This window comes from Pinus tabuliformis, chromosome J, assembly GCF_031772625.1.
Source record: "Pinus tabuliformis cultivar Carrire ecotype Pingquan chromosome J, CPIR1, whole genome shotgun sequence".
Taxonomy (NCBI): domain Eukaryota; kingdom Viridiplantae; phylum Streptophyta; class Pinopsida; order Pinales; family Pinaceae; genus Pinus; species Pinus tabuliformis.
The window spans coordinates 886,077,088-886,100,950 of record NC_142295.1 but is presented as its reverse complement, the minus strand read 5'-3'; the positions used below and the strand labels follow the sequence as shown (position 1 = coordinate 886,100,950).

The 23,863-nt window shown below is 33.0% G+C and overlaps 1 protein-coding gene and 1 pseudogene across 1 annotated transcript; both read left to right on the top strand.

The window, feature by feature from the left end:
* Positions 1 to 1,970: 1,970 nt before the first annotated feature.
* Positions 1,971 to 2,567, top strand: LOC149229510 (uncharacterized). The gene has a single exon (XM_089375864.1). It carries the CDS (start codon positions 2,082 to 2,084, stop codon positions 2,565 to 2,567), a length of 486 nt encoding a protein of 161 aa, XP_089231990.1. The 5' UTR covers positions 1,971 to 2,081.
* Positions 2,568 to 22,715: 20,148 nt separating this feature from the next.
* LOC149229509 (uncharacterized) lies at positions 22,716 to 23,612 on the top strand (annotated as a pseudogene).
* The last annotated feature ends 251 nt before the right edge of the window (positions 23,613 to 23,863 follow it).

Genomic DNA, 23,863 nt, shown 5'->3' with positions numbered 1-23,863 from the left:
CCCTCCCCAAGGCATCATGATCTATTGGTTTCTCCCTTAAGCTCTAGACTTTTTATTATTAAAATAGAACAATTACATGACATAATGAAGTTTAGTACATAAAGTAAATGTTGTTAGCCCAACATTACAAGTATTTAATTATGTGTCACATTAAAAATTCAAACCAACACCTTCTTAATCGCAATCTCTCTTTCATTTCTAATATCTAGTGGATTGATTGATATTATCTGAAGAGTGTATCCAAACAGTATTTTGAAGGAAACTATATGAATATTTGGGTGAAGATATTAACATATTAGGTTTGCTTAGTAGTTAGTAATTTATAGCTTCAACCAATCTTCCATTATTTACATTGTACCATATAAGATCACTTTGACATTTAGGATGGTAGTGTGATGACATAGATCCATATTAATGCATGTAATATTAAGAAATCACAAAGCCAAAGGTTAACATAAATGTATGCTATGTTTTTTTTTTAATTATAGGATTGGATTTTTATGATTCCTAATTATCTGCTATGGATTTATGAGCCTCTACGTTGGATTGTAGAGCAGGTCCATTCCACCTAATCTTGAATTCAAGAGCATGAGAGTTCACCATATGGTTTCATTGCTAACTTCACTACAAATATAGAGTATGATGTTACTTATGATCCATAATGTTGGTAAAAAACACTAATTTCACACCCTAAAACACTACACATCATACTCCCTACCAAATTCTCAATTAAAATAATGTAATTACAACTTTTTCATTATACATCCTACTTTTTCCATATTTAAAATACTAAATTAGACTAATTTCTCTATCTTCTATTTAATAATAATAATATTCATTTTCAACTCATATATACAAATAAAAAAATTGTGATTATAGAGATTTTAATTTACTTGTGCAACAATCATAAAAATTAGTTAAACAAAGGTAAATACATAAATAATAACTTTAATTTCACTATTTCCATGTCAAACCCATATCCTATTTTCGGCCTTCTCAGTTGTCTCAATATCTCTATCTTCAATGTTTTCACCTATATACTCTCATCCCATAAATTATAAAAGCAAACCATATCCTATTTTCTGCCTTCTAAGTTTTCTCATTATCTCTATCTTCAATGTTTTCACCTATATACTCTCATCCCATAAATTATAATTATAAGAACAAACCAGATCCTATTTTCTGCCTTTTCAGTTTTCTCATTATCTCTATCTGCAATGTTTTCACTTATATATTCTCATCTCATAAATTATAAGAGAAAACTCTATAGAAATGAAAAGAGCAGCCTCCTAAAAATTATATAATCTAAATCTAAAAAATGAAATTAACATTTATAAATATGCATAAGACTTACACCAATGGATATGAAAATAAACTACTATCTTAAATTTTCATTTGTCGGATGTGAAATTGCAAACTTACTCTTCATTCCGATACAAAAATTCAAAGAAAAACACTCGTGAAATTTGGAATATAAATTAAGAAATATTTAACACTCATGAATTTAAATGTCAAACATCTTAAAATGAATTGAAAAAACACACGACCGACATTAGATTTGAAATAGATGGGATGGGTGGTCGTGAAGGCACTAAAATATCTGAACCTTTTGTCTACGGGCTAAATTAAATATCAGCCAAGAGTAGGTGTCAGTCTGGAAGCCCCAACTATGTCGCCTCTTGTCTACGGTCTAAATTGAATAAAACCCAAGAGTTGGTGTCCTCAGTGGCTCAAAACCCCAACTGTATTAATCCCACATGAAAGTCCGCGTGACGGTGAGCAGAACCGGAAAGGATTGAACAGCGACAGGACTGCACGTGAAAAGCTGGCTGTTTCAGGGCCACTCCCAATAAAAACCCACACCCTTTTTCTCGTATTTCATGCGTTCATTCTTTCCCTCATTTCAATTCATTTCCACTGTTCGTCAAGTAACCTCAGTGCTGCACAAATTCCCTTCTCTCATAACTTACTCCAACGGCGCAATCCATAAAATATTGCAGATTTCATTCGTGCTCCTGGGAAATAATTCGCTCTGCAAAATCTCTGTATAAGAAATCAACCAGTGTTAGGTTTCATTAATTATGGGTAACTGTCTGCCATCTCGCGGATCCGGAAATGTCTCTGCACATTTCGTGGGCCGCGACGAATTTATAATGGTGACAAGATCTGACGGTAAGATAATGGAATTCACGGCTCCCCTTGTCGTCAGAGATCTCATTTCGGCGTACCCACAGCATTCGGTTGTGCATTCCCAGGATGCAAAATGCCGCTTTCTTTCACCGGACCAGAAATTGGTTCCCGGGCAGCTTTATCGGCTACTACTTATTCCTAATTCGCCTTCTTCACTCACGCGCGCGCAGAATGGCAGCGGTATTATGAGGTTTCATATGGTGATCTCGAAACAAGAACTGCAAGCTTTGCTTTCAGATCCGTGTATGAAGGAAAAACCATTGTTGCTTCAGCTTCAGTGTAAAGCCCGGCATGTGAAAGAAGATTATGTTGTCACAAGAAAATGCAGCGACGATGGATGGAGACCATCGTTAGAGAGCATTCCAGAGGTGAATTAATTAAGGCTGCATATTCTTGTCATCCTGAAGTTGCAGTAGTAGAATATTTGTTATGAATTGGGATGTCACATGTCGGCCGAATTTTCATTTCGCATGATACAGCAGTTTAATTCATGTACTATATATTATTATGAATAAACAATCATGCTTTTTTTTTTTCTGTGTTTTTCACAGCGTATTGGGTTTTTTTAATAAATTCATTTTGCAATTGAAAATTTGTCAATAAATTTGTATGTTAAAGCTCTCTATTATCGGCTCGACAACTTTCAAAAGTATATTCATTACATGGGTGAATTTTTCAAAACTGTAATCAGTTTTTAATAATAATAATGGAAAAAAGTGAAATTATATATCATGTTTTGAAGCTTTTCAACAGAACCTTTTATAATGAGTAGGGTCTAAGACGAAAAATAGACTATATGTTTAGGTTTTCCTTTTATTTATATCTTTTAATCAATTCTATTATTAGGAAAATACATTTAAGTTATTTTATTTCTTTTATACATGTTTTTTTTTTTAAACATTGTAAAGGACAAATATATATAATTTTGCAATCCAAACATTTTGAATAAACAATATTTATCATTAATAATTTTGTATTTAATTATCTTATATATTTTTATTAATTAAATCAAATAGTAAATAATTCATCTTATAAATAACTCTGTCCATTTAATTTATACGTACATACACTATCGTGTTTATATTGAATAATATTTTGGAAAATTCAGTGTTTTTAACAAGGGACAACACTCTAGCTAAAATAATACCTATGGTTGTAACAATAGAGTAATTGTAATGTTGGGTTAATAATTATCATATAAAAGAAATTTGGTAATTAGCATTGGGGTGATGTTAAATTTTAGCATTATATTAATGAATTAAAAATAAATCAATAAAAAATATCATCTATATATAAAATAAAAAACTAAATTAATTTACATGTGTTTTATAAATTAATATGCTCCTTGGTGGCACGTAGCAACCGTTAGTTACTGTCTCTTAGATTTGCTAACTTCCGTTGTATATTTTATATGAACTTCATGAATGGTTTTGTAGTGGGAGTCACTCTTTCCCCAGTGAAACATACACCACATCTTTTTATTAATTAAATCAAATACTAAATAATTCATCTTATAAATAACTTTGTCTACTTAATTTATACACACTTTGAAACTCTAATGTTTATATTCAATAATATTTTGAAAAATCCAATGTTTTAATAGGGGCAACACTATAGCTAAAAGAACATCCATTATTATAACATTAGAGTAGTATAACATTAGAGTATTTGTAATGTTGGGATTTAATAATTATTATATTTAAAAAGGTGGTAATTAGCATTGGGTTAATGTTAAGTTTTAGCATTATATTAATGAATTAGAAATAAATTATTGAAAAATAATAGTTATATAAATTATTGAAAATCAATAGTTATATATACATATATATGTGTTTATATAAAAAATAAATAATTAAATTAATTTATATGTGTGTTTTATAAATTAATATGGTCTTTGCTGACACATAACAACCGTTCGTTACTATCCCTTAGCTATGGTAACTCCTGTTGTAGATTTTGTATTACCTCCATGAATGGGTTTGTAGTCGGAGTGACTCCTTCCCCTAGTTCCACATACAACCCATCTTCCATAGGTTCATCCTCAACCATCATACTAAATATATCTTTTAGCTTAACCAACCTTCTCTCCACATAACACAATGAATCAGTTATTAGTTTATTGTACTTTTCCTATGTATATACTTTTTTGCTATGATGATTTGTTAAGGCCCAATTGATAACATGACCTTTGATACCATATGTCACATCTCTTATAACTACTATTTTTTTTTTAATACATTAGGCACCACACCTTGGCTTAATACATTTGGCTGATACCTATTATTCCACGTCTAAAGTTCTGGTGAGAATGGGTAATTTATTTTATATAAATTGGATGGCATGGGGTTATGCTATGGTTCTAACCCCTACTACCAAGTCTCTCTCCTATTGGCTCTTACTGGGGTTAGGGTACGAGAATTTCTACTCGCCACCTCAACTCATTCATGTGGGCAGTCATTTGGACTTTAGTTTATGTGTGACGGTGTAGATCTACCTTGATGTAGATCAACAGTGGAGGTTAACTCTGGATCACTAAACTTTCATTACCCTTACCTTCTACTCTTGTTGTTCATCGTTTCTACCGCTTTTCATGAGGAAACCTTGCTGCACTTTGTGCTCTGGTCATTGGAAAACACTTTCCCTTTCCTCCATTCAGCGTTGTGCACCATCTTCATGCTTATTCCTTCCACGTTACTCAGTCTATGTAGTTGCCTCATTTTGTCATTGTGGTCCGTTGCTCATCTATCGACCTTATTTACATTGCAGGGTGGTCTTGGTCTAAGTTATGTCTCCACGTACCACTCGACTCTAGACATAAAATGCACAAAATTCCTTTTATTGACATTGGGTCTCCCCTTTAAGGCAAAAAGTTCGTCAAGGTTGCTGCAACAGGTAAGAGGGTTTTTCTATTACCCTTCTAAAATCTTTCATTTTGATAGTTTCCTAAGTTATTAGTGTATATCTTAGCTAATTGATATGGGTTTCTCGATCTGCAAAGTGATTTCCTTGTCTATGGTGAGGATCTAAAAGGTATTTCACTTTACAATCCTTTGGTGAGGAAAAGTTAATTTTCCTTCAATCCTTTTGAGTCCCCATTTCTTTCTAGTGGAGCACCACATTATTATTCATTAACATAATCTCTCCTTTAGCATCATTTTTGTCTATGATCATCCTTTCTACTAGCATTTAGGTTATATAGTATAAATATATGGTTAATAGGTAGTAGTTCCTTGTTTATGCCCCAATTCAGTAAAGCATTCTGTGATATCCATTAAGACCTCAAAGTCTAAAAGACAACCTCATTCAACAGATACATCCATCTCAAAGTCATGTAGCTCTTCATAGACCACTACAAGGATATGTTTTCTAAATATACGAGTTAAAACCTTGGCTGTGGAGTGAACTTTGGATCCTCTAAACCCTCCATGGCTATCGCTACCTCCTCAACACATCGCCCTCTATCGAGCCGTGTTTGCAAACCCAAGTGGCCACACCAAACTCCCACACTCTATAACTTGTCATGGACTAGAAGGGAAAGTAATATCAAGGCATGGAAAATTTCTCCCACTCATGGTGATGATGATAAAATAGAGGAATCCTGCACAAAAGAAACTAAGGTGGAGGAAGAAACAATAGATATTACATTGCATAAAATAGAAAGGAAACTAGAACCCATAATATGATGAGTTTAATGAATGTCTAAGATTAACCCACGATAAAAAATGATGGACAATGAATCATCCATACTGTCATTCATGCATGCTAGCGACAAACTCACAACATGAACCAGTTTCTTGCACCACCCATACCACTACATTTCATTAACATGATAGTTTCACCCACATACTTGTATTAATCCTCAATGGGTGACACATGATGCTCACTCTTTGCATGAAATGATGACACCCTATCTTTGAACTAGATTTAGGCATGTTGAATAATGATGTTAAATTTATATAATTTCAATATATATTATTTATTACTAATATATTCATCTATAATATAATGAACTAATTATATCCATATATAGTTTTCCACAAATTTTTAAATTTATTTAATAATTAATATGATTTAAATCTTTTTAATAAATTCAAATTATAAAATTATTATTTAAAAAACACCTTTAATAATTAACTTAGCTATTAATTTAATAATTAAATTATTATTAATATAAAAAAATAAATAATTAGTATAATAAATCCAAATATATCAAAGAATATACAATTAACTTAATAACAATATAGATAAAAATATATTTTTATTTAATACAAATTTCCTTCTCAATGTGTTAAGTTTAAATACTCACTAATATTTAATCAATTGAATTGATAATAAAATTAATTTATAAACAATCATATTTTAAAAAAAATGATTGATTAAAATTCATCAAATCATACCTAAATAGTAAATATTTATAAATATATTTTTTTATTTATAATTTCATATTTATATTGTATATTAAAAATGTTTTTTTAATGATATATTAATGTTTTTTTTTAATATGATATTGCAAAGATTTTAATGGAATAATAAATCATATTTTTTAAATTTAAATAATCAATTTATATTATTTATTTTTTCCTTTATTTTTATTTTATATATTCCATTCCATTATAATAATAAAATATAAATTTAAAATATAGAAAATATGATGATGATGATGATGGTGGTTAACATCCATTGAGACTAAACTTTGGTTTATCGGACCTAAAAAGACGAATTATTTGGTTTGATTTAAGATTTTATTCCTATGCTCAAAAAGCTTGGAGAGAAGCCTCCTGAGCTCACTGTAATTTTGACAACCTAAAAGGCTAGGAAGGTTAGTATTGTAACAAAGATTTTGAAACTGAGATCTAATGTGGTTGTACACAAGGAACTCTAAGAGGAAGTGATTGTCATCCTTGATGTTCCTATGCTGACAGAGGTCGCAAAACCTTTCCATCCATCAATGCGAAATTTCAACGTTTTTTTTTCTCACCCGCCGAGCTAAAATATAAGTATTGGTGTCGATGTGGTTGCATTTTGAATAAAAATAATATAAACAAATATTTTATATATAATAATAATTAAATTATTAATAAATATATTTTTTTATAATATATAAAAGTTGGTTTTTTGATTTTTAAAATTATAATTAAATTACACACTTAATTAAATATATTTACAATTTTAGTAACATTTTTTTACAATAGCTTATAAAAAAAAGTATAAATTAAACGTTAAAAAAATATTACACTTAAAACCTTATTAAAACCTTCATAAGTGTCCATAAGTATCGTCAAAATAAACCAACTAGTGAAATTATATTTACTCTAGTCATACTCATTTCACAAGGAAATCTAATAATTGCAATCTATGCTTACTCATTTTCCTCCACTCTAATGATAGCACATCACCCAAAGCTAATTATATATTCTTCGGTAGTCGTCAATCTTGAAATTCTATATTATGTAAAATGTTTTTTCATTGGTTGGACACTTCAAATGTCATAGGAATCTATCACATCAACCAAAGCTAATTATCGCTTCTTTGGTATTTGTCAAGCTTGAAATCTTACCATATGTAAAATGTTTTTTCATCGGTTCAACACTTCAAATGTGATAGGCATAAAAACGATCAAACTATTACACTTAAAATTTGATAGGATAAAATTGATTAAACCATATATTCGATGTTGAAATATTTAAAGAAATTGCCATAGATTTTTATAGGTGTATTAACTTGTTGGAAAGACAATTTATACTATAATACATTGATGATTATAACTAAATAATGGTCGAAGCTATACTTAACCTTTTTTGCCTTTTTTTTGGGTCAATTTTAAGTGTGTACATTAAACCTAATTTATTAATAGATAATTAATGGAGTAGGTGATCTAATTTGATTAATAGCTAATTAATGGACTAAGTAAAATTGAAGTGAAGACCAGATATTTAATGGTGTTGGTAGTGGTTAATGGCATGATAGACATATTTAGATATAAAATCAAGAAATATATCATAAATTATAGAGGGTTTTAATAATATTCTTATTTTTATGATTAAATAAAGTTTGTAATTATTAGTGTAGGTATAAATCTATCTAGTGGAAAATTTCTTAGTTTCATTTTAAGGCGGAGTAAGAACCATGGGAATTAACCTCTTTTCCTTAGAACCAATAGACCTTTCATATTATACATGCTATAAATTGCTTCAAGAAATTTGGTTGATCTATTTCTTAAGCCAATAGTTTTAGACTCTGTTCCATACCAATTAGAGATTTAATAAACTTCATTACTTTTTCTTGTTCATTCTCCTAATTTTCTCTAATAGAACAATTTCCTCTTAGCGATTCAATAAATATCTATGATGGAGAGGGACAACATGATTTGCCAATGATGTCGAAAACTCAAATGAATCATGCCTCCCCCACTTCCCAACCTTTTAGGCAATAATGAGAGCTGAAGAGGTTAACTCCAAATTTTCAATGAGGTGTCCGTGGTAGGCATGTCCAAGGAAAGTAAGGTAGAGATAGTTTTGAGGAAAGTGTGAAGGTAAAATACAGGGTAAGGTATTGCTGAAAACTTATCCTCATACGTTAATTAGGATGAAGGTCAAGTACAATTCTAAAGGTAATATGGAGCACTTGACTAAATTTCACATACCCCTAATAAGATTATCCTAACCACACAAAAACTTCTTTTCATTTATCATACAATTTTTTAAACACTTCAGATGTAAACCTTTCTTCAAATACTTCTTATACAACCAATTAAATAGTCATTTTCTTGGAGACACTTCAATAAAAAATTATATTATTGAAATTTAAATAATTTCTTTTATACATAAAACTTATATTTAGTTTTTTTTCCTTTTATTCTTATTATATATTCAACGGGATATAATCTATACGGTATTATATTTCATATGATATTATAGGCATTCAAATGTACTAATAAAATATAGCTCTAAAATATAGAGAGTATATTTACTATTAATTGGAAGTTTCAACTTTTCTTCTTCTCACGTATTGATTACCTAGCTAAAATATATGTATAAGTGTGGGTGTGACTACATTTCTTTTGGGAAAAGATTATATATATGAGATAAGAATTCATATTATTGGGTTGAGTTACTAGTCTTGGAGCCCATGTTGGACAAACGCTCTGGAGCTCGATAGAAGTTGTGGGTTGAGTTACCAGTCCTAGAAGCCGAGATGTAAAATAACACTCTGGAGTCCTAGAAGGCTGGGATAGAGACTGATCTGATGTTGGTTTTATGATGTCATATTGTGAGGTGGAACCATTGTTTTATGGGTTGAGGTGCATGACTTATAGAAGCCTTGGATGAGTTTTGATTGATGTGTTCTATGAGATCCCACATTCATGTTTGGAATATGGCACAGGGGTGAATGGATGAAGAGAGATTTGGCTCCACCATTCTACTGTCAGTTGGAATGTGGAAATCCCATCTCGGGTTTGGATTTTGCATCATTAATGAAATGTTGTTTCTCGTTGTATTTCTATAAGCATTATGATGGATTGTATGTGGTTTATATGGATGTGATTTCATGGACAAATTTGTCCCTATTATGTTGGTTATGTATATGTGTTATGACAATAACTATGTATAGCTCTCATCATGTCCTTACTTGTTATTGAATAATCAATATATCTATGACCTAATAGATGAAATGGTAGCCAATGTAATAGGAACGCAATGCTTCATAGCATCTCTCATATAAGTATGAGACCCCTATGCTTAGATATGTTATTTACATCTGTAGATTGCATATTCACTAAGTGTTTGACAAAATGGTTGTAAGGGCTAGTAGGGGCCTAGTCAAGGTCTTGAATAAGTATTTTCTTTAGTACTGTTATTTCTATGTTATTTTACTCATTTGAAAAGATGGTTAAATTCTTAGCAGTGACTTCAGATCTGGGCCTGAAAAAGTGGTTCAAATCCGGGAGTCGCTAGCATAGCACTAACAATTTGGGTCTTTAGCAGGAAAGCGTGTGAGAGTGATTATAGGGTTACAGTCGCATGTATACCTTGTCATGGGAGTAACTTTTGGTTTAATTCATCTAAATTATAGGTTAAATCAGGGGATGGGAACCTGGAGTGGTGGATTACATCCTAGGGGTTTGGAAGCACCTTTGGGAGGTATGTGTGTTGTGTTTCTGTCAACTCCATTTCCTTAGGTTTACTTAAGAGGTTGAATCATATCATAGTAGCCTCTCGTCGCATGTTTACCCTGGCTAGCCAGTTTCTTGGGTAGATGTGGGAGGAGGGTGTTACAAAGTGGTATCAGAGCATGGTTGTGCTCTCCTTGGGCTGTGTGTTGATCATGATTTCATGTTGGTTTCATTTGTGTTCCTTATGCATGTAGTTCGTGTGCTTGTTGCATTTTCATAATATTGATCATGGTTGCAGTAATGTCACAATATGAAGGTTGAAGGTGTTTTCATGGAATATGTCTTGATGTATGCATGTAAGTATTCACATATTATCAAGTTCACGTGATATGGTTTTTGTTGCCATGCATGAGGTCATGGTTTGTGCAGCTGATATGGTCATGCATTCATGACCGGACTCTAGCTAAAATTATGTGTATTTCGTTTGGTACTCATGTGTTATATGTCTATATGCAGTTGTTATGCATGTATGGTCATGGTTATAGTTATGCATGAATAGTAGGTCAAACATGGCTTGTGAATTCATTGTATGCAATTAGGTGATCATGTTGATATTGGTATGTTATGATGCTAATGAGTTGGTTGAGATAGAGCACGAGATGAAGATAATCAAAGTGAAGTTGCAACATTGGACCTCGACGCAAGCACATGTTTTTACATAGGTCTGTATGTTGGGTATGTAGGTATGTAAATGATTTTTATATGCATTAGGTTTATATACATTATGTTTATGCAAATTTCTTTTGATGTTATGGTTACATACATGATAGATGATAGCTGATTAGTGTAGTCATATGCACATGTGTCAGATAGACAAGAATGGTAGTAAATTGTGGTTGTATGCATTTTTGTTGTTGTTTTATGTTAGATAACTTAATGATTATGTTATATGTTGTTGATGAGTATGCTATAGGTCAACTTGTGGTTGTTATAGGTTAGTTAACTTGATGACTAGGGTTATAAAATCAATATATTGATGTTATATTTATCATGCTAAATTGGATTGGACTATGCACATGGTTATGGTTACCATATTATGGTATGAGACAACATATTTGTGATGACTTTGCACACGTAGTTGTTATGGATGAACGATAAGTGCTTATGCGTTTATGATGAGAACATGTTAGTTATCTAGTGGTATGGATATTGTGATCTTATTTATGTTTGAGATGACATGTTGTAAAGTTATATTTTGCTAATTAGATTGAATATGCAGACAAGATAGCCTCCCATGATGTACACTAAGGTATGAGTTTACTTATGTAGTATACTTGGTGCTTCATTATTGATTATGTCGTCTATTTGGTGTTGAGTGTTCGGTGTCTATTATGTCATCTAGTTGATTTATTTAACATGGTATGTTTGCAAGTTCGTTGAAAGTTTGATGACTTGCATAATACGAGTATGTGTTCCAATGATTTTTTTTTTTAAATGATTTTACTAACACATCTGTCGACACAGTTGATATTTACTTGAGTATAGTAGGTGATAGTTGTATAATTATGTTTAATAACTCTAAGTTAACTATGGATTATGACGTGATTGTTAGTCTTGGTAAAGGTTGATTTTAAATTGACAGATATGATTGTCTTGATATCTGGAAAATGTGGTTTACATGTGTAAACAAGTCTACAAAACATGCTTGGTATTAGCATGACAGGATATAAATTGATGTGTTTACATAACCAATAGTTGCATAATGTGACAACACATAGTAAGCCTTGATTGCAACAAGGTAAAAGGGTAAAAGGAAGGAATTGGGAAAGAATTCCTTTGGCTATATTTGGAAACCCCAAGTCAAAGTGAATGAGTTCCTTAAATACAAGAAGTTTTATTAACCTTAATCTCATCTGATATTATGTGGATATGTGTTATATTCATGGACATGTATTTGACAGGTATATCAGTCAGCTTCTAGTTACAAGTAAACATGTTAAGGGAATTGGAGTCCCTTGAGATGTGGCACAAATGTGATCATCTACAAGGAAGCGTGCTTTGCATAACAAGATAAGATAATTGGTGTATTGTTATGTTATATATACACTAATAGTTATGCTTTTAAGGCAGTATGATGCATGGGATTGCACGACAAAATAAATTTCCATGAAATTTTGAAGAAGGCTTAGGTTGAGCTTTCCTTGGGAACCATCGGGATTGAGTGATGGTGTCCATTTCTAGTCTTGTGGTTTTGGTATTTTATGAATTATTGAGCTTGATAATGGTTTTATTTATGTTCAATGCAAGGCCTTTACACTTTGTTGTGGTGTCATATTGTTATTGACTTTCATGGTTTTCTTCTTAGTTGTTTCTTGTCTCGCCTTCTATGTTTTGAGTCTTGGGAATTATTTGGGAAAGAGGAATGTTAATGGAGCTTGGGAGAGCTGTGTGGTACCCGAAAGGTAATGTAAGATTCAGATGAAGCTATGTGCATGAGTGAGCATAGCAGAGTGTAATACTATGACAGCCAGTTGGACTGGTTGGGTCCATTGGTGTAAATGAATAATGGAAGGATATGTAGGAGATAGGTAACCATAAAAGGTGAAGTAAATGTACCTGAGATGTCGAATGGCTTCACTAAGTTGGGAACAATGGTTCTAATTGTTGTGCGTGAATAAAGGAAGTTCTCTTAACCTTCACCTTGATATCTAATATTTATTTTGTGATCATGATTGCTTTATGCTAATGATTATATGCATATATATATATGTTTGTATGTTGTTATCTGACAGGGTCATCATGGATCATGATTGTTTTATGCTAATGTTTATGTATATGTATGTATGTGTCTATGTGTCTATGTCACTATCTGATAGCATCATCAGGAATTGTTCTTGTGGAGGAACGATTTCTTATGCAGGTAAATGACATCAAGAGGTTCCCAGTTTTTAGAGGAATCAGTCGTGAAGAGTAGTCATGAAAAATATATGAGGTCAGTATCATGTGGTTGTGAGTCGATATTATGTGATTGTATTATGTCTATGTTAAGGACATGTTATACCAAGCGATTCATCGGTGAAAAGAAAGTAGTGGGGTTTGTGAGATGCTAGGAAAAGCATGGATAAGGCGCTAGAAGTAAGGTTTCTTAGTAGAGGTAGTGTGGTTTCGAATGTGTGCTATTACTGTTGTGCATATGTCATATATGTTGCATCTATGATGATTGTGTGCATGCAATATAGTGCATATGCAGTGTGTGTACATGTTGTTTATGTAATATTATGTACAAGGTGTTAGTGCATATAATGTTGTATGAATGTTGCATATTCAATGTTGGGTATAGATGTTGCTATGTACATGTTGGATATATGCTGTTGTGTACATATTGTATTATGTGCATGATGGATATGCGTTGTTGTATGCATATGGTGCTCTGGGCGGGTTGGATATGCGATGATGTGTACAAATGATGCTATGTACATGTGGGATATGCAATATTATGTACATGTGGTGTTGTGTTCATGTTGTACATGTGGTTCTATGTACATATGGTGTGGTGAACATGATTTCTTAAATGGAATTGTGTGTAGGTGGTGTTGTGTACATGTTGTGCATGAGGTGTTCTGTACATGTGGTGTCACATACATGTTGTGCATATGGTAATATGTACATGTGGTATTGGGTACACGTTGTACAAGTGATGTAGTGTACATGTGGCATTGTGTACACATTGTGCAGGTTACACCATATACATGTGATACTGTGCACACATTGTGTAGGCGATGCAATATACATGTTGTACGTATGGTATTGGTGCATGTATCGTATTGTGTGCATGTCATACATGTGTTGAGGGAATGTGGTACTAGGTATGTGCATTGTGCAGGTGCATGTATTGTGTGGTGTTGTACATTGGGTATATATATATATCGTGTTGTGTTGTACACCAGGTGTAGGTGTATGTGTTGTATTTCAGGTGTAGGTGCATGTATTGCATGGAGTTGTATTTCGTCTGTGGTCATATGTGTATGATGAAAATTATGTATATGTGCACTTGGTTGAGGAGAATGCACTAGGTGTTTGTTGCATGTTGCAACCGATCTTGTGTGTGTATGAAATAAGAACAAAGGTAGAAGTAAGGATTGATTAAAGGATAAGTATTGGTATATTATTTCAGTTTTATTATGCATGTTATTTATGACTCTAGTATATGCTTATTATATGTGAATTATGATTTTGGTTTATGATGGTTACATGTGATTTATGATTTTGAGATGAGGAATTTGTATACATGTTGATTTGGTCAAATATGCTAGTTTGACTTGTTCTGACAGGAAGCGAACATGATTACAAATGTACCTTATTGACAAGCTACCAATGAGGTATGATGTAAATTTATTTCAATTTATTTTAAATCTAATGGAAGTTATGTGCTTGTTATAGGAACACATGAAATGTCTGATTGGATGATTGATATCAACGGCAAGAATTTGCAACAACAAAAGGATTTGGAAAATGCAACAGTATGCTAGTAAAGCATTCAGGAATAGGGCCATTGTGGGACACTGATACCCAATAGTGTCCATTGATTTCCATGAGCATGCTATGACTAGTATGATGGTTTTGAGGCAAGGATATGACTTGGTTTTTGTATCTTCCGATATGAGGGAGCCTTGTGAAGGGATGGACTACACGAGATGGGCGTTCCAACGAAACGTCGAAGGTGAGCGACTGCACAAAAGCAGTTCACCGGATTTCCTAAGGGGCTTTGTAGCAGAGAAGGGAAGATCAAGGATGGATTTTTTGGAATTAGATGCACATTGGGAGTGCGCCCTAGAATAATGAGCTGGTAATTGTTCACTGAGAGGACAAGTGGCATAGGATTGTAGCGCTAGACACTCAATATAGATTTGAATTTGTAGTGGATTTTGGATTTCCTTGGAAGGAAGTGAATCCTAGTATTAATTTGAGGGTGGAGGTATAGGCCTTTAGATTCCCTTGTTGCTGATGCAGGAACTGTATCTTTTTATTTGTCGATTAAGAAAATGTGTATATGCGTATATTATTTTAAATATTATATCGAGTTGGATTTATAAATCTCCATATACAGTATGGTTATTTGCTGGTTGAAGAAAATGTGTATATTTATATGTGGTTATTGTAAATATCGTAATGAGTTGTGTTATAAAGCTCCATGGGTAGTATGTTTTGTTTTCAAAAATCTTGTTGGTTATAAGTGTCATTGAACACTGAGAATGATGTTCCCCCAAGGGGGAGGGTTTTGTAACAGCCTTGGTGAAAATTCCATGTATATATATATATATATATATATATATATATAAGGACACAATGATTGGATACGTATCACAAGCGAAATGTTGGGGGAAACATCCTAATGGGTGTTGATTCGGTTTATTATGGCTAAGGAATTTGGAAAAGGAAATGGCTAAGGCTTCAGAAAGGCAAGAGGCATTAATTAACATTTTATTTATGAAAATAATAAAAACTAGGAGAAAAGGAAGGTGAAAGGTCACAGGTTGCATGTGAGGAGGAAAATGACATAAAATAATGGAAATCAAGAAAATAGAGGCCTCATTAACAAAAATTCTTTTGAGGATCATTGGGCAAGACTTGATCAGTTCAGTTTTGGAGCTCTCTCATGATTCTCTCTCTCTCGTATACACTTGGATACTTCGATTTTTTTTGGAGCACTCTTGGAGGGTGTGGAATACTTGGATTTTTGTAGTAAGAAGGTAAATGAAGAGTAGGAAAGTGCAAGAGGGCATCGTTATCAACAACTACAGTGGGTCTTTCTTGTAGGTATCAAGTTGCATGTATGTTTTGCTCACTAGTTTTGGCATGCATGTCACATGCATGTGCTTTCTTGGTCACGATTTGTCACTGGCATGGAGGATTGCCTGGGCTGACAATGGATTTTCCTAGCCTTGCCATTTTCTGGATAATGATGGTGTTGTGGGTTTATTTTCTTTATTTTCTAATTAGTTCTCATGTTTCCTTATCTTCAGTTGAGCTATTAGTTCATGGAAGCCTTGTTTGGACAAATTATTTAGAGCCTTGTAACAACTTCGGTTAGGTTACTAGTCCTATAACCTTGGCTAGAAAAACACTTTTGACCCCTATAACAACTTGGGTTGAGTTACTAGTATCATAGCCTTGGTTGGAGAAATGCTCTGGAGCCCTTCATGGGTTGAGTTACTAGTCTCGTAGCCCTAGTTGAAAAAATGCTCTAGAGCCCGGTAAACATTGTGGGTTGAGTTACTAGTCCTAAAGCCTTGGTTGGACAAATGCTCTAGAGCCTGTAAAAGTTGAGGGTTGAGTTACTAGTCCTGGAAGCTAGGTTGGAACAAAGACTCTGGAGCCCTATAAGGCTCAGATAGAGACTAATCTGATGTTGGTTTGATGATGTCCGACTGTGAGGTGGAATCACTGTTTTATGGGTTGATTTGGATGGACTTTGGAAGCCTTGAATGAGATTTGATTGATCTATTCTATGAGATACCACATTCATGCTTGGAATATGGCACAAGGATGAATGAATCAAGAGAGATTTGGCTCAACCATTTTATGGTCGGGTGGAATGTGGAAGTCCCATCCCGAGTTTGAATTTTTCATCATTAATGAAAGGTTATTTCTCCTTGTATTTCCATGACTATTATGATGAATTATATGTGGTTTATATGGCTATAATTTCATGGATAATTATGTCACTATTATGTTGCTTATGTATATGTGTTATGATAAAAACTATGTATGGCTCTCATCATGTTCTTACTTTTTATTGAATGATCAACATATCTGTCACCTAATGGATGAAGTGATAGTGAATGTGATAAGGAGACAATGCTTCATATAGAATCTCAAATAAGTATGAGACCCCTATGCTTAGATATGTTATTTACACCTGCAGGTTGCACATTCACTAAGTTTTTAACAAAATGGTTGTAATCGGATAGAGACTGATCTGATGTTGGTTTTATGATGTCCGATTGTGAGGTGGAATCATTGTTTTATGGGTTGAGGTGGATGGCCTCTAGAAGCCTTGGATGTGTTTTGATTGATGTGTTCTGTGAGATCCCACATTCATGCTTGGAATATGGTACAAGGGTGAATGGCTGAAGAGAGATTTGGTTCAGCCATTCTATAGTCAGTTGGAATGTGGAAATCCCATCTTGTGTTTTGGATTTTGCATCATTAATGAAAGTTTAGTTCTCGTTGTATTTATATGAGTATTAGGATGGATTATATGTGGTTTACATGGCTATGATTTCATGGATAATTTTGTCCCTATTATGTTGGTTATGTATATGTGTTATGACAATAGTTATGTATGGCTCTCATCATGTTCTTACTTGTTATTGAATGATCAATGTATCTATGACCTAATAGATGAAATGGTAGCTAATGTGATAACGAGATAATGCTTCATAGCAAATCTCAGGTAAGTATAAGACACCTATGCTTACATATGTTATTTACACCTGTAGGTTTCATATTCACTAAGTGTTTGCCAAAATGGCTATCATGGCTAGTAGTGGTCTAGTCAAGGTATTGACCAAGTATTTTCTTTAGCACTATCATTTCCATGTTATTTTACTAATTTAAAGAGATGGTTCAATTTAGGGCAGTGAATTGGGCTTTGGGCCTGAAAATGTGGCTCAAAACCAGGATTTGCTGGCATAGAACTAACAATTTGGGTCTTTGGTCACTGGCAAGAAATCCTATGAGAGAGACTATAGGGTTACAGTCACATGCATGCCTTTTCATGGCAGTGAATTTGGGTTTAATTCATCTAAATGTTAGGTTAACTCAGGGGTTGGGCACTAGATTACCTCTTGGGCGTCTTGAAGCACCCAAGAGAGATATGTGTATTTTGGTTTCATCCATTCCATTTCCTTAAGGTTACCTAGAAGGTTTACTCATATCATAGCAGCCTCTCGTTGCATGTTTACCCCGGCTGATCGGTTGCTTGGGTAGATGTGCAAGGAGGGTGTTACGAAGGGAAATTAACCTTCTTTCTCTAGAACCAACCGACTTTTGATATATACATGTCATAAATTTCTTCAAAAATTTTAGTTGATCTAGTTCTTAAGTTAATGGTTATATACTCCATTGCATATAAAATTAGAGATTTAATAAACTTCATTACTTGTTCTTGTTATTTTTTTCCTACTTTTCTCCAATAAGGTAAGTCCCCTTATTGATTCGATAACATATCTATGATGGAGAAGGAAAATGCAATATATCGATGATGTGCAAAGATCAAATGAATCATACCTTCCCCCTGTTTTAGACAACAATGAGAGATCAAGAAGTTTCCTTCAAATCTTAAATGAGGTTTCTATGATAAGCAGAGCCAAGTCAGGAAAGTAAGGTAAAAATGGTTTTGAATCATATATCCCAAAGGTAAGTGTGAAGGTAAGGTAGTGAGTAAGGTATTGTTAAATCGATATCCTCATATATTAACGAAGATGAAGGTCAAGTTCAATTCCAAAGGTAATTTTGGAAAATTGAATATATGTCACATACTCGTACTAAGATTATCCTAAGCACACTTGAAGAAACCTAATTTTCATCGCTCATACATTTTGTCAAACACTTTACATGTAAACCTTTCTTCAAATAATTTTTATACAACCAATTAAGTGGTCCTTTTATTGTAAAAAAGGAATTCAAACATATGGTATGAAATCAAATAATAAGCATCGTCATGATTCCACTTATAACATATTAGCTGAAATATACCACTCAATCATGCAATTTTTTATTTTTGTCAATGAAGTATTTTATCAAGTACCTTGTATGCAAATTATATTGAAAACTAGGAAAAGAGACTTTCTAAACTGGTCGTTCCACCATGAATATACCCAAATTATGAAGCTTTCACTTGATATTTTTCATGCACAAATATCATGATCCATTGACATGTAGATGCTCGTGTTTCTTGGATTGAAATGTGCTTTCTAAGATTCCCACATGCATAATCATAATTAGAAACATCCTTGTTCATAATGGAAACATTGGAATGAGTAATCATCAGTGAACTTTGGAGTGTCCTTGTAGATATAAGCCACATATTGTGATCTTCCTCTCGAAGATGTGGAGTGTACTAGTTCATGCAAAGATTATAATTTCTATTCATGCAAGGCGCCATAATCAAAGTTCATGCTTCGTTTGTATGAAAATTCTAATATAAAAAAATTAGCACATTTTTTCAAATTATTTTCATGCAAATAATGGAATATATTAGCTCGAATAGTACTATTATACAACAATGCTAACATGCATCAATACTATACCAGTTGACAAAATAAAATCTTTATTGGCACATTTCAATAAACATTTTGTAAGCAACGAATTTTTAATCCATTTTGGAATTCCTTCAAACACATTTCATGCAAATTAATATAACAAAATCCACGGGTCATATATCATAAATTATAATCTTCCAAATTCTAAAAAATGAGCTAGAGGATGAGTGGGTGTTCCAATCACTATAGTGAAAGTTGCAGCCTTTGAAACCTCCCAATTGAAAAATTATAGTAAAAATTAGAACTTAATGCATGATTTTAGGAGTGTCATAGAATCTCAACTTCCTCTTACAATATCTCCAAAAATATCAAGACCCAATCTCTAGAAGTTGCATGAAATAATCAAAAGTATTTCCCCTCATTATTGTCCAAGTTTCAACTTTTGGAACCTCACAAAAGAAACGTTATAGGATAAATGCCAATGTAACCTATTTTATGCACAATTTTAAAAATCATCTATGAAGTTTGATTTCCTATGATTATATCTACTAAATTATTAGGGCCCAAGGTTAAAAAGTTTGACTAGATGATCAACGTGATGTACCCTCACCATAGTCAAATTTTCAGCCTCTATAACCTCTTAGATGAAAAGTTATAGTGAAAATGCCAACATGACCTACTTGATGCATGATTTTAGGAGCATCTAGGAAGCTTGGATTTCTTGGATCATATATCCTAAATATAATCAACCAATATTTCAAAGTTATACGAATTATTAGTGGGACTTTCCCAAACTATGGTCCAAGCTTCAACTTTTGAACCTCCCATACGAAAAGTTATAGAAAAAATTCCAACATGACCTATTTGTCGTATGATTTTAGGATCATCCAAGAAGGTCGAATTCCTCTAATAATATCTCCTCAAATATCATGACTTAAGATCTAAAATTTGGACCATTTGATGAACGAGATCTTTCATTATGGTCCATGTTTTAACATATGGAACCTCATGGAAAAATTTTTATAGAAAAAATCCAACATGGCCTATTTAATTATGAATCTAGGAAGTCCAACTTCCTCTGATCATATTTCCTAAAATATCATGACCCGATATTTAAATATTTTTGTAGTCAAAATTTCATCTTAGAGAACCTCTTAGAAGAAAGCTTCTAACATAAATGCAATCAGGACCTACTCAAAGAAGAATTTAAGAAGCCCATCTTCCTATAAAAACAATTACAACCAAATTGTATAATAGCTATAAACATGATAAATTTGTTGGAGGGCAAATGCATGTACATATAAACTTGTTGAAAATAAAAATTAAATAATTGTTCATGTCCCCAAACCTTCTATGCTAGAAATGTCATTGGTACATAAATAAATATTTATCTATTGTAGCAAGAAAAATGATGGAAATTGAAGTAGGATGAGCCATGTTACAACCCACCATATTCTTCAATGTGCTATAGCTTTTCTCACAAGTGACCACCATTTCTAATATCATGTGGATTGATTGATATTTTCTGAAGAGTGTATCCAAATAGTATTTTGAAGGGAACTATATGAATATTTGGGTGAAGATATTAACGTATTAGCTTCCTTGAGTATTTACTAATTTATAGCTTCAAGTAATCTTCCATTATTTACATTGTACCATATAAGATCACTTTGACATTTAGGATGGTCGTGTGATGACATAGATCCATATTAATGCATATAATATTAAGCAATCAGAAAGCCCACGTTTAACATAAATGTATGCTATGATTTTTTTCTTTAATTATAGGATTGGATTTTTATGATTCCTAATTCCCTTCTATAGATTTATGAGCCTCTAGGTGGAGCATGAGAGTTTGCCATATGGCTTCATTGCTAAATTCACTACAATTATAGATAGAGTGTGATGTTATTTATGATCTATAATGTTGGAGAAAAAAATAATTTCACACCTTAAAACACTATACATGATACTCTCTACCAAATTCTCAATTAAAATCATATAATTAAAACTTTTTTATTATACATCCTATTTATTCCATATTTAAAATATTAAAATAGACTAATTTCTCTATCATCTATTTAATAATAATAATATGCATTTTGAACTCATATGTACAGATAAAAAAATTGTGATTATAGAGATTTTAATCTACTTGTCCAACAACCATAAAAATGAGTTGAGCAAAGGTAAATACAAAAATATAACTTTAATTTCACTATTTCCAAGTCAAACCTATATCCTATCTTCTGCCTTCTAAGTTTTCTCAATATCTCTATCTTCAATGTTTTCACATATACACTCTCATCCCATAAATTATAAGAGCAAAACATGTAGAAATAAAACTAGCATCCTCTCCTCGAAATTACATAATCAAAATCTAAAAAATTGAATTAACATTTACAAATTTGCATAAGACTTACCCGGATGCATATGAAAAATAAATTAGTATCTTAAAATTTCATTTATTAGATGTGAAATTTCAAACTTACTCTCTATTCCAATATAAAAATTCAAGGAAAAACACTAGTGAAATTTGGAATATAAATTAAGAAATATTTAACCCATGAATTTAAATGTCAAACATATTAAAATGATTTGTAAAAACACACGGACGACATTAGATTCGAAACAGATGGCATCGGTGGTCGTGAAGGCACTAAAATATCTTAACCTTTTGTCTCGGGTCTAAATTAAATATCAGCTTAGAGTAGGTGTGAGTCTTGAAGCCCCAAATATGCGGCCTCTTGTCTACGGTCTAAATTGAATCAAACCCACGAGTTGGTGTCCTCAGTGCCTCAAAACCCCAACTGTATTAATCCCACATGAAAGTCCGCGTGACGTTGAGCAGAACCCGAAAGGATTGAACAGCGGCAGAAATACACGTGAAAAGCTAGCCGTTTCAGGGTCGCTCCCAATAAGAACCCACAACCTTTGTCTCCTAATTCATCTATTCATTCTTCCCCTCATTTTAATTCTTTTCCACAGTCCATTAAGTAACCTCTCTGCTGCACAAATTCCCTTGTCTGATAAGTTACTCATGCAACGGTGCAATCCATCGAATATTGCAGATTTCATTGGTGCTCCTAGTAAAGGATTCGCTCTGCAAAATCTCTTTGTGTAAGCAGCGTTATGTTTCATTAATTATGGGTAACTGTCTGCCATCTCGCGGATCCGGAAACCTCTCTGCATATTTCATGGGCCTGAGGAATTATACGCGTAGTCTAAAGAGACGGAGGAGTTGTCTGGAAAGTTATGGAAATTTCTCTTATATTTAGAGAAAATTTTGCAAAGAGTTTTGTAAATCTAAAATATAATTGTTGAATTTCAAAATTTTAAGTATTTTTGAGGGTGCTGAATCTATTTCCACCATCAAAAACACTCTTCAAACACTACCTCTACAAAAAAAATTGAAATATTTTTGCTCAAATTCCACTTACTTTTGGCTGTGCGGGAATTCCTCAGCCTCGTTCGACGACTCCATTTATAATGGTCACCAAAAAAATTTGAAATATTTTTGCTCAAATTCCACTCACTTTTGGCTGTGCGAGAATTCCTCAGCCTCGTTGGACGACTCCATTTATAATGGTCACAAGATCTGACGGAAAGATAATGGAATTCACGGCTCGCCTTGTCGTCAGAGATCTCATTTCGGCGTACCCACAGCGGATGCAAAATGCGGCTTTCTTTCACCGGACAAGAAGTTGGTTCCAGGGCAGCTTTATCGGCTGCTACTTCTTCCTAGTTTGTCTTCTCATTCCATTGACGGCGTTTTATCAGGGTCGAATGCCCGATTCGCGAGCAGAATTACCAGTGAAGGGCCTAAGAGTACTTGCCCGAATGGCAGCTGTATTATTAGGGTTCAGATGGTAATCTCGAAACAAGAACTGCAAGCTTTGCTTTCATATCCGTGTATGGAAAAATCATTGTTGCTTCAGCTTCAGTGTGAAGCCCGACATGTGAAAGAAGATTATGTCGTCACAAGAAAATGCAGCAACAATGGATGGAGACCATCGTTAGAGAGCATTCCAGAGGTGAATTAATTTAAGGCCACATATTCTTTTCATCGTGAGGTTGCAATAGTAGAATTTTTTTTATGAGCTGGGATGGCACATCTGAATTTTCATTTCCCATGATACAGGAGCTCAATTCATATACTGTATATTATTGTGAATAAACACACTTTTATTTATTTTTTAAATTTTTTAATAAATTCAATTGGTTAATAAATTCGTGAATTTAAGTTATTTTATTTATTTATTTATTTTCACACAGCTTTTTAGAATTTTTAATA